Below are 12,676 nucleotides of genomic sequence, written 5' to 3' on the forward strand. Positions count from 1 at the left end.
GGGGAAGGGGGGATGGGGAATGGGGACGTACAGAAATATCAGTCGATGCTGTCGGTGCACCTCCTCCCTTGGGATGTCCTTCGTCGCCCCAGCCACTACCGCCGCCGGAGTTGTTGGCGGGGGTGGGTTGGGCGCTGGCGCCGCCGCGGGTGGAGGAGGGGAGACGGTTTTGGGCCATTTTCGTTATCTTGAGTTGGATTCGTTGTTTGGTGTGTTGTGTTGTGTCTGCATATATAGTATCATGTTAGTTTATATGTCACGGTGCTGGGGTGGTGTATAGTTCGGGAGTCGGTAGTTTGTTGAATATAGCTGGGGGTGTATGGGATAGAGGGAGGAAAGTGATGCAGCACAACGTACCTAGAGCTTGATTAAGATAGTAATAATCGTGTAGGATAAAGCATCCTCTCAGATCTGAGATTGGCCGTTTTATATCTGGGATTGAATGGTGACCTCAGTGATCTCATCATGAACACACGTCATAGGTCTGGGCTTGATTGGCCAGTTGTTGCCACTGGGCTTAGTCATGGGGATCCATGGAACGGGACACTGAGGGAGATGTCATTGTTGAAGATCATTGATACAATTGGGAGGGATTGGGGGCTAGGATGACTGGACTTGGGCTGTATTGTGTGCTGTATGTATGTACAATCTCATCATAGCTCACCGGGCAAAGCATCATCATAATGGTATTAAATAGGCGCTCTTGTAGGTCATCGCATGGTATCATGGCGAAGCAAGCAACAAACTAATATTTTGGGGAATATTGAGTGCATCAGGTCTTGAGAAAAGAGATGGAAGCAGATCATGATAATATGAGAAGCATAAGCATTCGTGAAGTTGAGATTACTGGGACTCGACTTGTTCGGCCCAGCTGGTGCCTGCTACCGGAGACAAGGAGTCCGATTTCAGCAGGTCGGGAGTAGCAGGCGCCCCGTCACCGCTCTTCTTCTCGCTGCCAGGCAGTGCAGGGAATTCGAGTTCGTTGGTGATGACTGGAGCAGGTGCTTCGGGCTTGGACTTGCCTGTAGTAGGCTGGTCAGAGGCGCCATCCAGTGTTGTTTCTCCTCGAGGCCCGCGATGTCCTCCCCGGCCGCGTCCACCCCTGCCACCACGTCCACGACCCCGATAGTGATGAGGCTGACTGTCATCGTTGAGCAGATCTTCGCCGGGTTGCGAATCAAAGTCGCGTCGAGCGTATCCAGACACACCGCCATGCATACCACGCCGGAACTGCTTACCACCACCACGGCCATTGTAGTTCTCCTCCTTCTTCTCCGCATCCCACTCCCGTCCATTCAAGGCATTCAATTTGCGCAGTCGGTTACGCTCCCGCTCGTTGTCCATGACCCGACGATGTTGGCGTTCCTGACGGCGCTTCTCCTCAGCGACCTTCTCGCGCTCAAGGAACGATGCTTGGTCAGCTTCAGCACGAGCATGCGCAGCAGCAACTTTAGCAGCGTTCTCCTTGGCGGCAGCAATGCGTCGAGACAGTTCCTCTTCCGTAAGCTTCGGCTAGTAGACTGTTAGCACGCACGCAGCTAGACACCGAAATTGTCTCTACCTTCTTAAGTCCACCGGTAGCACTTCTGTCTCCACGAACCGCAGGCACACGCGGGCCCTCCGCTCCAGCGGCCTGTTTAGAATCCGCCGTTGTATCCTCCTTCCCGGTCTGCTCTCCTTCAGCAGGCGTCTCAGGAGTCGAGTTCTCCGCACTTTTGTCCCCACGCTCCGTAGGACTCTCAGCGGGCTTGGTTTTCACAGGTCCATCGCCCCGACGGCCTGAATTATGCGATCCCCGTCCACCGCGTCCTCTGCCTCGACCCCGTCCTCGTCTCTCACCCCCACGCGACCGTGGCGGGGTATCAGTCCGAGCTGGTTGTGCATCGTTCTCGACAGCAGGGACGGGGGCAGGGTCCTCATGCACTTCCGGCACGGGCTTCTGTTCTGCTGCGGGGACAGGGACAATCTCATCGTCGAAAAGATCATCACCACCTCGAGTCTGTGCGAACTCGTCCATAGCAGGGGCGTCGGAAACCGGATCGGCCATATTTTCGTGTGATGTGGTTGGGCAAGAAGGGTGCTCTGATTGCGGATTCGATGCGATTGCACGCGCCCTCACGGCGCAGGACAATAGGACCAATAAAAACCACCCGTGGTAGCTCGAGGGGGGAACCAGTGATCAACGCTAGTCGCGGGGAGAGAGTCAGCTTATCGCCAGGCAGAAAGAAACCCATTTCCTTCAACCCCCGCCGGAAAGAACTTGCACAACCTCCAGTGTGCGACCCCTGCGTCATTTGACGCAATGATCCGTAAATAGGAACACCAGCTAATTTTGCTCTGAAGGTGGGCTCTGGGGAAGATGCGGCGACCCCAGACGGCGGCTCCAGCTTCCAAGGCGGTCTGAGTGTGGATCGGGGGCTTTTTTGCGGGGATTGGAATTGATTCCTTCGGGCATGGGTATGCAGATGACAGCGAAGGGGGCAAACACGTACTGGTTGGAAATGATCCGTTTTGTCACAAGCCCTCTTCAGGTAATGGAGATCGCTTCCGGCGAGGTGGGATGGGGTTCCGCGAAGGTCATGGAAGGTTGACGTCGATCGGCGGGCGCTTTTTTGCCGTATCACACCGCTGCTTTCTGCCCTGCCTAACCCTAAAGTCTGCGGTCAGTTCTAGAGTGAGACAACGTCTAGTATGATCTCTTTCAGTGTCCAATGTCTGCAATTTGAGACGCTAAATTGATGGTCCTTCGTTATTGACTGCCATAGTAAGCAGTCTTGATACTAAAGTTGTCTCTAATTTGAGCACTTTAGCTTCTGGTAGCTTATTGCGCATTATATAAATTTCATGGAGCAGGCCCGGTATGATCAGGTTTCATTAGCCATTGTAGACTACATTCAATGTCATAATTGTGCAAGACAAGGCATAATCTCTTGCTGCTACTTTAGCATTCTCTTCCTTCGAATGATAGAATGAGAACCATGCAGATGACGTAGAGTCATATAGTGCTGCAAAATATAAACTACTATTGACCTGACCATGAAATCATAAATCAGAATATCATCGTTGTAGTAAAATGATCTGTTCCCAGCAGAACTTAGTGATATGCTCGGCACAATGAGGGGGTGTGCATACAAATACCGATTACAAGCATTACTACGGCAAGCCGCGGGCTCTGGGCGCCAATCAATCCGACCAAGAGACTATATACGGTCCCTGCAGGGTATGAGCCCAGAAAGCTTCTGAAAGCAGGTATTTCCTTGTATCTGGTTGCGGTGTCGTCAACCATCGCTTGCAAATTGGCAGCAGCAGCAATTGTTTTCTCAAGGAGCGCTTGGGAGATTCGCATATTCGTCTGCAGGTGTTCTTGTAGTTGAGAATGCCCCTGCATTGCTGCGTTATGTTGCAGCTGGGCTCTGTGTAGCTCTTCAGCTATTGCCTGAGACTCAGCAACGGCAACTTCGAGGCCATTTAGGCGCTGGAGAGGTTAGCTGACTTTCTAACTGCTTCTAGGCTGACACGAACCTCCGAGATACTCTCCTCTTGTTGCAGTATCTGTACAAACTTTGCAGAAAGCCATTCCTAACACAGTCAGACTCTAATGCTGCAGACAAAGACAGAACCTACCAAAGAAGAATCAAAGCTCTCTACGCTGTGAGACAGCCTGGCCATGTCGTCTTGTATAAGCCTTTTCAGGCTTGACTGGAAAGACAAAGTCAGCTCATTGCTTGTTAGAACATCCTGCTGCTGAGCTGCCGCCATCTGTTTATTTCTTGCCAGAGTCTCATTGTGTAAAGTTTGCAGGAGCTTTTGAAGATGGTCGGCGACGTTTGTGGCATTCCCAATAGTCTACAATGCGTCAGTTATATTCCATGGAAGTAGTGACCTGCTTACCATGTCAAGCAACGTTGTCTTGCCATGCAGACTCCCTATAGCAGAAGCAACAGGCTCTATGACTGAGCTAACATAAGCTTCCATGTCACGAAGTAATCTCGACAACGTAGTTTTGAAGTGCGACTCTGTCTCTTCCAGGTCAGATACCAGTCTGTTTCTCATGTCTTCAACTGCTTGCACGAATTCTTTATAACGAGAGGATCCAGCTGCAGCCGCCTCCAAAGTTTCCTGGAGGCCATGATCAAGTTTGACGGAACTTTGTATTATGGACCTATGGAGTTCCAGGAGCTCCTCCCTTTCGCTTTCAAACCTAGCAGCCTGGCATATTACCACGGCATTCTGTCTACTGTTGCTATATGAAGTCCACCACTGCGGTCGTGACTCTAGTGACTTGAGGCATGTCTCTAGCTGCCCTTTGGATACGGACTCCGCAGCATTGAAGCGGGGTCTGTAGTTAGTCGAGAGCCCGAAAATCCCTTTCTTCTGGGGCAACCGAACTGTTATAGAAAGGCATGGAGTGGGAACGACTGCTCCCGCTTCGTTGAGTTCGCAAATGGCAAGCCTGGCTGCATAGAGTGATCGAACGTGTTCTAGTGTCACGAATGTACTGCTATCCGCTGATTCGGGCCTGCCGCTGATGGATTCGCAGGATGCAACTAGCTTTGAAACTGCCATCCGATTGCAGGAAGGGGATGAGTTCATTGACTCGAGAAGTACCAGCGCTTCCGAAAATAGCACGTCATTTTCCTGACTTCTCGACTTCAGCAAGGAAGCCATATTGATGTCCTCCATCGAGTGTTGGTCTTGAGCTGATAGAGCTTGCTAGCTTGTTAGTGTAATCGGACATGACCTTGGCAAGTCAACGTACTGTCCTTGGATTCCACGGCAGCTGTAGCAAGACTTGAGTTCAGTATTAGTATGAGGCAATAGATGAGTTTTGCCAAGGACCCCCGAAGTCCTGAGATCATCGCCATCTTCGAAATAGTGATCATGGCCAAGCTTGGAGGATTAGTGCGATAGATGTACGGGGAAGTATACGAGACGGCGAAGATAACACTGCTTAGTGGCGATTGTAGATAATAAAGCAGAAAATATGATAAAAGAATAGAGTGGAGAGACTCAGGATACACAACAGCAATGGTGAGATTAGCGACGGTCAAAGCAGCCGCGCGGTTGAAAGTGTAGAAGGAATGAGAGCGACAGTAATATACTGGTGGACCAATGTAGAAGACTCAGACATGAAAAAGCCTAGGATCAATTTCAACTACTCGAAGCTCATACTGATACCATGACCGACAATTTGAGATGTGGGAAGTCAAGGAAAAGTGAGAGATGGAGAGATAGAAAGGCATCTATACAGAGCATCACGTGACACTGCACTAACCCCATCGGGCGGCAAGACCTCCGGACAAAATCAGTCGGCATCGGAGTTCCCAAGCACTCGCTCAGACCTCAATTCGCAATTCCCGTCGCCATGTCATGTTCCCTGACCCAGAGCTGCTTTAGGCAGCTTGCGCGGAGTCCTTTGAGACAAGGACCTCTGCCTGTCTACCTCGCCCCTGCGTTCTCTCACCCTCTCCGGACCCAACCTTTCTCGACCACCTCCCCGGCACATTCGCGAGTTGGAGGCGCCGCGATCAGCGTCCCCCCGGAGGTCTCGCTCAAGTTCGTCGACTTCCCCCAGCCTAAAACCAAGGCAAAATCGATCGACTATCCTAAGATGACCATTGAGGTCAAGGGACCCTTGGGTAAGTGGCCGCTCCGACCTAGGTGTCGGAAGACGGACCTAGACTGACATCTGAGCGATAGGTGAATTGTCGCTCAACATCCCTTCCTACGTGAAAGTCGACTACGATGAAGCCCAGCGGAAGGCAACTTTTGCCGTTGAAGATACCTTGGTCACTCACCAACGTGCCATGTGGGGTGCGTACGGTTCTGGAAGCCGTTCTCGTCGGATTGCAGCTGACAGGTGTTTGTTATAGGAACCATGCGTGCCCATCTACAGAACCACATCCTCGGCGTGTCGGAAGGCCACATCTGCATCCTGAGTTTTGTCGGTGTCGGTTACAGAGCTACCATCGAATCCACGGCGACTACGGTCGAGCCCGAATACCCCGGCCAGCAGTTCGTCTCCTTGAAGGTCGGATACTCGCACCCGATTGAGCTGGGTATCCCCAAGGGCGTCAAGGCCAGCACTCCTCAGCCTACCCGTATTCTGCTGGAGAGCGTTGACAAGCAAGTCGTGACCAAGTTCGCGGCGGAGATCCGCGCATGGCGCAAGCCGGAGCCTTACAAGGGCAAGGGTATCTTCGTCAACGGAGAGACCATCAGATTGAAGGACAAGAAGATTCGGTGAAACTGGCGTCTATATCTTGGGGGAACGAAACTGTGTTTATTATTTCTGTATATGTATATCCGAGCACGGTTCTTTTGGTTCGCAATTGGTATCTTTTTTTTATGTACTTTTAGACGCATCTAGCGTGCACGGTCTGACAGAATTTGTCGAGAATCTATATTTATGATAGGCAAATCCTCCATTATCAGCCCCTTACAGCTTCAGAACGGTCTTCACAGCACCGATAACCTTGTCGTGGATGGCCTTGGGAGCGGCGACAACTCCCTTGTTGGCCGCCAGGGTCCTGCCCTTGCTGAAATCCAGTCTCTGGCCGTAGATATCCGACACCTGACCACCGGCTTCGCGAACGATCAAGTCACCAGCGGCGTGGTCCCATATCTTCTCTTGGTAGTCCTTCTTGACCGGCAGACGCAGGTAGATGTCACCGGCACCTCTGGCGATCGAGCAGTACTTGGCCTGGGAGTCCAGCCGCACACTGGGGGAGGTGATGCCAAGAAGCTGAGCGACGGCAGCGTTGTCGCCCTGAGCGGAGTGAGCAGCCTCCACACCCTCGCAGAACACGGCCTGCGCGATATCAGGAACGGGGCGCATGGAGATGGAGCTGCTCTCAGCGAGAGCTCCGTTGGTAAGGGGACGGCTGATGGAACCGACACCCTGGATGGCGGAGAAGAGGACACCCTTGCCGGCGCCGCTGGTCTGCTCAGCGCCGATGCCGGAGGACAAAGTCTCGGAGTCGTTGACGGGCAGGTTGGGGCAGCCAATGGCTCCCGCCTTGACATCACCATCCACAATCAGACCGAGGCATACTGCATACTGGCCACCGCGCAGGAAACCCTTGGTGCCGTCGATGGGGTCCAAGGCCCAGATACGACCCGTGGGACCACCAGCGCTCTTGCCCTGGTCGATGATGTCCAGCATCGCTTCTTCGCTAGGCAATTGGCCTCCGAGGAGGTTGTCGCTCTCGCTGTCTTCCAACTTGATGTCCTTCACCAGTCTCCAGATCTCTGCGCTGAGAGCCTTGTCCTCCCGGAGGGTGCTGGCCTCTTCTTCAGCGACGATTTCGTCGTTGGGGAAGTTCTTGCGGATGGCCTGGATGATCAGGGCCTGGGCGCCGAAGTCGCCAATGGTGACGGGCGACTTGTCATCTTTGGAGACGGTGCCCTTGGCCTTCTCGTTGAAGACCTTCTGGGTGAGGAGGGTAGCGCGCTGGACGGCGAGTTCGGCAATGTAGCGTTCTTGCTGGTACGACATGGTGGCGGGTTGGGTATAAGGGGCAGGGGAGGGAGATAGGTGGGGGAGAAGAGGAACCAGATGGGGACGGGTTTTTAAGATGAAGCTGACACCCAGTAGAAGAGTGGAGCAGAGGACTAGGCGGGAGAAGATGGAGATAGTACGCGGCCTGCGAATGGAGCAAGGATCTGCCGGATTCGTCGACCGCAGACCCATGGAATTGGGTGATGTCAGTAGTCAGCACAGCAATTGGTAGCTGGGGATGCAGTTCCTGCGTCGAAGGAACGTATTCACTGGCCAAGATCTGGGCGTGGGATGCGTAGGCTCGTAGTCGTATCCTCCATGATGATCGATTGAACCATCCGGACATCGGAGTGGGAGGCCCCAGGCTCGAAACCAGTGTTCCCCGCACTTAGCCCGATCGGGCAAGTCGCGAGGGGCAGTCACGAGATCGGGATGGTATCAACAACGAACCGACTTATCGACACCACCGCATGACGTTGGAGGCGCCATCCCGATCCTTCGTCTCCATCTTTTGTTGCTGCAGCCAGATCAGCTCCCGGCGAGTAGTCTGCAAGTCCAACGCTGCTGCCCTTAGTGCGCCCGGCTGCTCCGTCCTCCCCCGCGCCTAGGCATCATCCACAACGGCTATCCAGTTGGCCTAACACGTCACCGTTCTGCTCCCGCGACCCTCCTGATATCTATCGATACCTATCCTTCCAGGCACCGGGAAGTGCCTCTGTTGAGTGAGACCATTGTGGGCGCATACCCTCCGACCGATATTATATACCTGGGGCGCAAAGAGGGGAAGAGGACTCGATTGCATTTCGTCTCGCTACCCACCCCCTTTACGGAATCGATCTTCCTTGATGCATTGTTGACAATTCGATGCGCATGTGAGAGTTGAGAAGATCATATCCCATTCCCTTGAATACTATCGCTATATACCCACACGTCCGAGGTTATCACCATGTTTCACTCATCGGTAAGTCAGTTTGGCAACCGCCTCGCGCAGCCCGACCCACTGTCAATTGCATAACGCATACATGATTATCTGCAATCTCACGGCAGCCGACATGTACCTCCAACTCATCCGCTGAGACTAACAGATGCGCTCTTATAGAAGCCGTATACGGCTGTGACGGTCCAGATCGAGGTCCTCACCAGCGAACAATATGAGGTGGAGGACTCCAGTGGAATCGTGGACCTAATCGAGGCCATTCGCATCCAGGGCAGTGGTCCCACTGAGGCAAGTCGCGCTCTGCGTAAGAAACTGTCAGTGTGCCCGCTTGTTTCCGATCAACAACGTTCTGACTCCCCTTCAGCAAATATGGCAACCTTCACCGCCAATTGAGAGCGCTCACAATTCTGGATTTCCTGATCCAGAATACGGGTGATCGCTTTTTGCGGGAATTTGCCGATGAGCCATTGCTCGAGCGACTCCGAATTGCCGCCACCGACCCAGTTTCTGACCCGTTGGTGAAAGAGAAATGCAAACAGCTCTTTGGGCAATGGGCAGCCTCATACAAGAACACCCCCGGTATGGAGCGGGTGACGGGCCTTTATAGACAGCTACCGAAGCGCAAGCAGCCGGCTGTCCAGGCGAAGGCCAAGGTATTAAGGGACTCAGGTACCTCTGACGAACCTGCAATGGGCCATACTGTGTCCGTGTCGGCCGGAAATGGACCTGCTACGGTGCTCACGGGCCCGAAACACAAGCACACATCCAGCAAATCGTCTCTATCTTCATTTAGGAAAGACAAGCGGGAGAAGAAGACATTAAGTCGGTCTTTCAACATCGACAAGGAGAAGCCAGAAATCCTGCAAACCCTCGCATCATCCTCCGTCGCCAGCACAAACCTCTTGAACGCGCTGAAGCTAGTCAACCGCGAAACGCATCGTGTGAGCGAAGACGCTGAAGTCCTAAACCGGTTCGAGACATGCAAGACGTTACGGCGACAGATTCTCCGATACATCCAACATGTGGAGAGCGAAGAATTCCTGGGCAGCTTAATCCACGCGAACGAAGAGCTCGTCACGGCACTGATGGCATTCGAGGTCTTAGACAAGAGTGTAGACTACGACAGTGATAGTGACCAGGACGTACTAGAAACCGGATGGACCCCTGATCGCGACGACCTCCCCGAGACATTCGCAGGACTAGTCGTTAATCCCCGGAAACCACCCCGGCCTCCTCGCCCCATGAGCATATCCGTGCCATCCTCATCGTCAAGGAGAGTCTACAGCTCCAGTGAATCCGAGTCCGAAGACGACGACGACGAAGACAACCCCTTCGGCGACCGCAACGCCATCCGCACCCCTGGCATCGAAAGACACGAACCTACCTGGTAAATACCTTTCCAACCTCAAAACTTGACACCGACTAACCCACCCCAGGAAAGAAGTCTAGATGATCAAGACCAGGTTGCCCGCATTTTCCACACCCACAATACATATCACATCAAACCGAACCAATCCAATCCAGATTCGCCTCACTTCTCCACGACAAGAAAGAGTCATCCCCTCCGCAAGGACAGCTTAAGCTTTCGCGTCACTCTATATCCCTGCCCTTCCTTGGACGGGTAATCCGCATGGTACGGGCGCACGGGGTAGTTGCTAGAATGAAATTCCATGTATGAATGATGTACTTACTACCTACGGGTCTAAAACTCCATAACTACCCCTATTCCTAAGTAGTCAGCCGTGACAACCATCTGATAGGAGGATAATGGCTACAAGATATTGGCGTAGCCCGGTGAACCGAAGCCCCTCGAAAGATGATGATACACTAAGAGACAGGATAGGATACTCCAACGAGAATATTATCAAGATTAAGGATATTACCACGCTATGTTTATTCCCTACACAGGTACAAGAAGAAACTTAGTACCCATCCCATACCTAGACCGATAAACAAATACCAACCCCCGCCAATCCCAGACAATGCAAATGCGAATAGTCATCATTCCCAGCCCTTCTCATTCGTGAATCTTTTCGTCAGAAGAAATAAACACAAAAAAAAAGTGGGTAGTTCAGTAAAGAAGAGAACGCCAGCGGAAGAGGGTATTATGGATAATGAGCTTCGTGAAGTGATTGTTGATGAACAAGATGGAAATAAAAGAAGGATAAGGAAGAGATGAAGGAAGGTATCTTGGTATCCTAATTATAGAACTTTCGTTTTCATCCATTCGCTGGTGCCAACCCCCAGGTTGAGACCGTTACGGGCCCACCAGGCACGGACGCGTTCTTCAGCACCCGACACCGGGTCCGAGTCCTCGAGGGCTTCTTCGATATCGCAGGTTTTGAACTCGACGCGGAGACCGCTGCGACGCCACCATTCGAGGACGTTGTCGTGTCCGTTCTTGGTGGGGCCGACGAGGACCTGGCTGTCGAAGATCATCTTGGAGCCTTTCAGCCGGTGCCAGAAGTCGAGGACGTGAACGTGGCCGTGTGTGCTGGCGATGCGGGCGACGGATTCCCCGTGGGTGTAGGGAATGCCGGAGGCGTCCCACCAGGCCAGGGAGGCGGTGCGGCCAGATTGGGCAGCAAGGAGGACGGATTTGCCGACCTTGAGGGGGAGGGGTATCGACGCGGGTGCGTTGGCCGAGGCGGCTTTCCACCAGGCGAGCACGGCAACCCGGCCCTCGGCACTGGCCGCTTCGAGCGCGCGTTCGGTATACCGAAGCTCAAGGCCCGAGGTCCGCCACCACTCCAGCACATTGACGAACCCGGCGCGGGAGGCTCCGTCCATGGCATCGGCAATGTATTCTTTATTGGGAAGAGCCGGCGCATCGCGCCACCACGTGAGGATGTTGGGGTTTCCGTAGATCGCGGACGCGCGGTACGGGAGGTTGGTGAGACGAGATGTCGTCCAGAGTAGATCAAGATGGTTTTCGGTGAGGTAGGACAGGATGTCGGTACGGGAGAATTTGAAGATCAGATGGCAGGCGAGGTCGGATAAAGGCTTCCATCGTGGCAGGCTGTCGATGCGCTTCTTGATCGCAGCGAATGAGCCGCGGAGAATGGTGTATTCCAGGGAGGCCGGGGTGGACATCTTCAGCAGGTGACTTTGCCATTCCTTCGGCACCGGGAGATTCGTGGGGATGCCAACTGCCTTGGCAATCTCCCAATCGTGTAATTGATCTTCAAAAACGTTAAGCCATAGCTCCATCGGTAATGAGCGTGGACCAGTTTCGGCCTTGTTGACGCGATGTAGAAGATGCCGCGATATTGTAGAAGCCGCGTCCCCTGGAGCCTGCTCTGGCAAGCTGACCGGGTATGTTGATTCTGCAAGCTGATTGGGAATGGAGGAAAGTTGCGAGAACGAAAGACCTAGGGTCTGCTCAATACTTTCGTGCAGGTCTCTCAAGCCTTCCCAGGGTAACTGGATGAGCTCCTCCGGGTCGACCGACTCCCACAGAACCGGCGGTACCACGCTTATCCATGGCCAGAACTCCGCCACTTCTCGTAGTTGCCTTTTGCTCAGCGGATGGTGCCATTCAGACACCGTCATCCCAGGAATCAGTACGACCGGCTTCGACGACATCCAACCACGCAGGAGGGCCAGGGTCAACGTGTTGGTCAACCCATACAGCATCGATCCCAGCGCTCCAGCATCTATCGGCGCAACCAGCAGCATATCAGCCCAGTCGCACAGCTCCGCCGCCTTGGCCTTCAGCCATTTCCGAGCACCTGTCTTCTTCTCGAAAGTTTGACTATCCACCGTGTCCATATAGTGGGGGACCTTGCTTGCGCCCGACAGAAGGGCCGATGGTTCATCGGTAATCAATCGTAGTTCGATATCGGGGTTCTGAACCAACGACGGAAGTACATGGTCGACGAATGCGCTCTCAGTAGAGAGGAGTATGCGTTTCCGACGAGGCGGAGAAGAGCCCATGGCCTCTTTCATTTCTTTATCTAAATGCATGCCGTCCGTAGTGGTATCCCCAGCCAGTTTTCCTTCACTCACTGCATCGACCTCCATTTCCGTAGACCAAACACCTTTCGAAACCACGTTTGCGACCCCGGCGGATGTCGAAGGAAAACCCGCACCAAAACCCACGGCCATCACAATGAAGGAGAGGAAAAAAGGAAATATGTGGCCGGTCACGATCTAAGGCGCAGATCCCGCCGTTATATCCCAGTCACGTCACGATTTGTCGGAAATGAAGCAGGGCTGTCGAGAGCCTGCAGGGATCG

At 53.4% G+C, this 12,676-nt stretch overlaps 6 protein-coding genes across 6 annotated transcripts; 2 read left to right on the forward strand and 4 right to left on the reverse strand.

The window, feature by feature from the left end:
* Window positions 1-843: 843 nt before the first annotated feature.
* BO80DRAFT_450602 (uncharacterized protein) lies at window positions 844-2,047 on the reverse strand (the record flags this gene model as incomplete). The annotated part of the gene is made up of 2 exons (XM_025721824.1): window positions 844-1,512; window positions 1,562-2,047. 2 exons carry the CDS (start codon window positions 2,045-2,047, stop codon window positions 844-846), a joined length of 1,155 nt encoding a protein of 384 aa, XP_025569317.1.
* Window positions 2,048-3,094: 1,047 nt separating this feature from the next.
* BO80DRAFT_369848 (putative nuclear membrane fusion protein Kar5) lies at window positions 3,095-4,683 on the reverse strand (the record flags this gene model as incomplete). Its single annotated transcript, XM_025716412.1, has 4 exons — window positions 3,095-3,475; window positions 3,523-3,579; window positions 3,625-3,846; window positions 3,892-4,683. 4 exons carry the CDS (start codon window positions 4,681-4,683, stop codon window positions 3,095-3,097), a joined length of 1,452 nt encoding a protein of 483 aa, XP_025569318.1.
* Window positions 4,684-5,316: 633 nt separating this feature from the next.
* BO80DRAFT_289886 (mitochondrial 54S ribosomal protein uL6m) lies at window positions 5,317-6,343 on the forward strand. Its single transcript, XM_025714988.1, has 3 exons — window positions 5,317-5,639; window positions 5,701-5,814; window positions 5,874-6,343. The coding sequence occupies exons 1-3, from the start codon at window positions 5,366-5,368 to the stop codon at window positions 6,245-6,247; spliced, it is 762 nt and encodes a 253-aa protein (XP_025569319.1). The 5' UTR covers window positions 5,317-5,365; the 3' UTR covers window positions 6,248-6,343.
* BO80DRAFT_430259 (3'(2'),5'-bisphosphate nucleotidase) lies at window positions 6,272-7,811 on the reverse strand. Its single transcript, XM_025720673.1, has one exon. It carries the CDS (start codon window positions 7,691-7,693, stop codon window positions 6,440-6,442), a length of 1,254 nt encoding a protein of 417 aa, XP_025569320.1. The 5' UTR covers window positions 7,694-7,811; the 3' UTR covers window positions 6,272-6,439.
* Window positions 7,812-7,975: 164 nt separating this feature from the next.
* BO80DRAFT_419940 (LSB5 family protein) lies at window positions 7,976-10,292 on the forward strand. Its single transcript, XM_025718324.1, has 4 exons — window positions 7,976-8,462; window positions 8,601-8,752; window positions 8,803-9,825; window positions 9,875-10,292. Exons 1-4 carry the CDS (start codon window positions 8,448-8,450, stop codon window positions 9,885-9,887), a joined length of 1,203 nt encoding a protein of 400 aa, XP_025569321.1. The 5' UTR covers window positions 7,976-8,447; the 3' UTR covers window positions 9,888-10,292.
* A 348-nt stretch (window positions 10,293-10,640) lies between these two features.
* Window positions 10,641-12,545, reverse strand: BO80DRAFT_369853 (uncharacterized protein; the record flags this gene model as incomplete). The annotated part of the gene is made up of 1 exon (XM_025716413.1): window positions 10,641-12,545. The coding sequence occupies one exon, from the start codon at window positions 12,543-12,545 to the stop codon at window positions 10,641-10,643; it is 1,905 nt and encodes a 634-aa protein (XP_025569322.1).
* Between the last annotated feature and the right edge of the window lie 131 nt (window positions 12,546-12,676).

This window comes from Aspergillus ibericus (genome assembly GCF_003184845.1).
Source record: "Aspergillus ibericus CBS 121593 unplaced genomic scaffold BO80scaffold_90, whole genome shotgun sequence".
In the NCBI taxonomy this organism is placed as follows: domain Eukaryota; kingdom Fungi; phylum Ascomycota; class Eurotiomycetes; order Eurotiales; family Aspergillaceae; genus Aspergillus; species Aspergillus ibericus.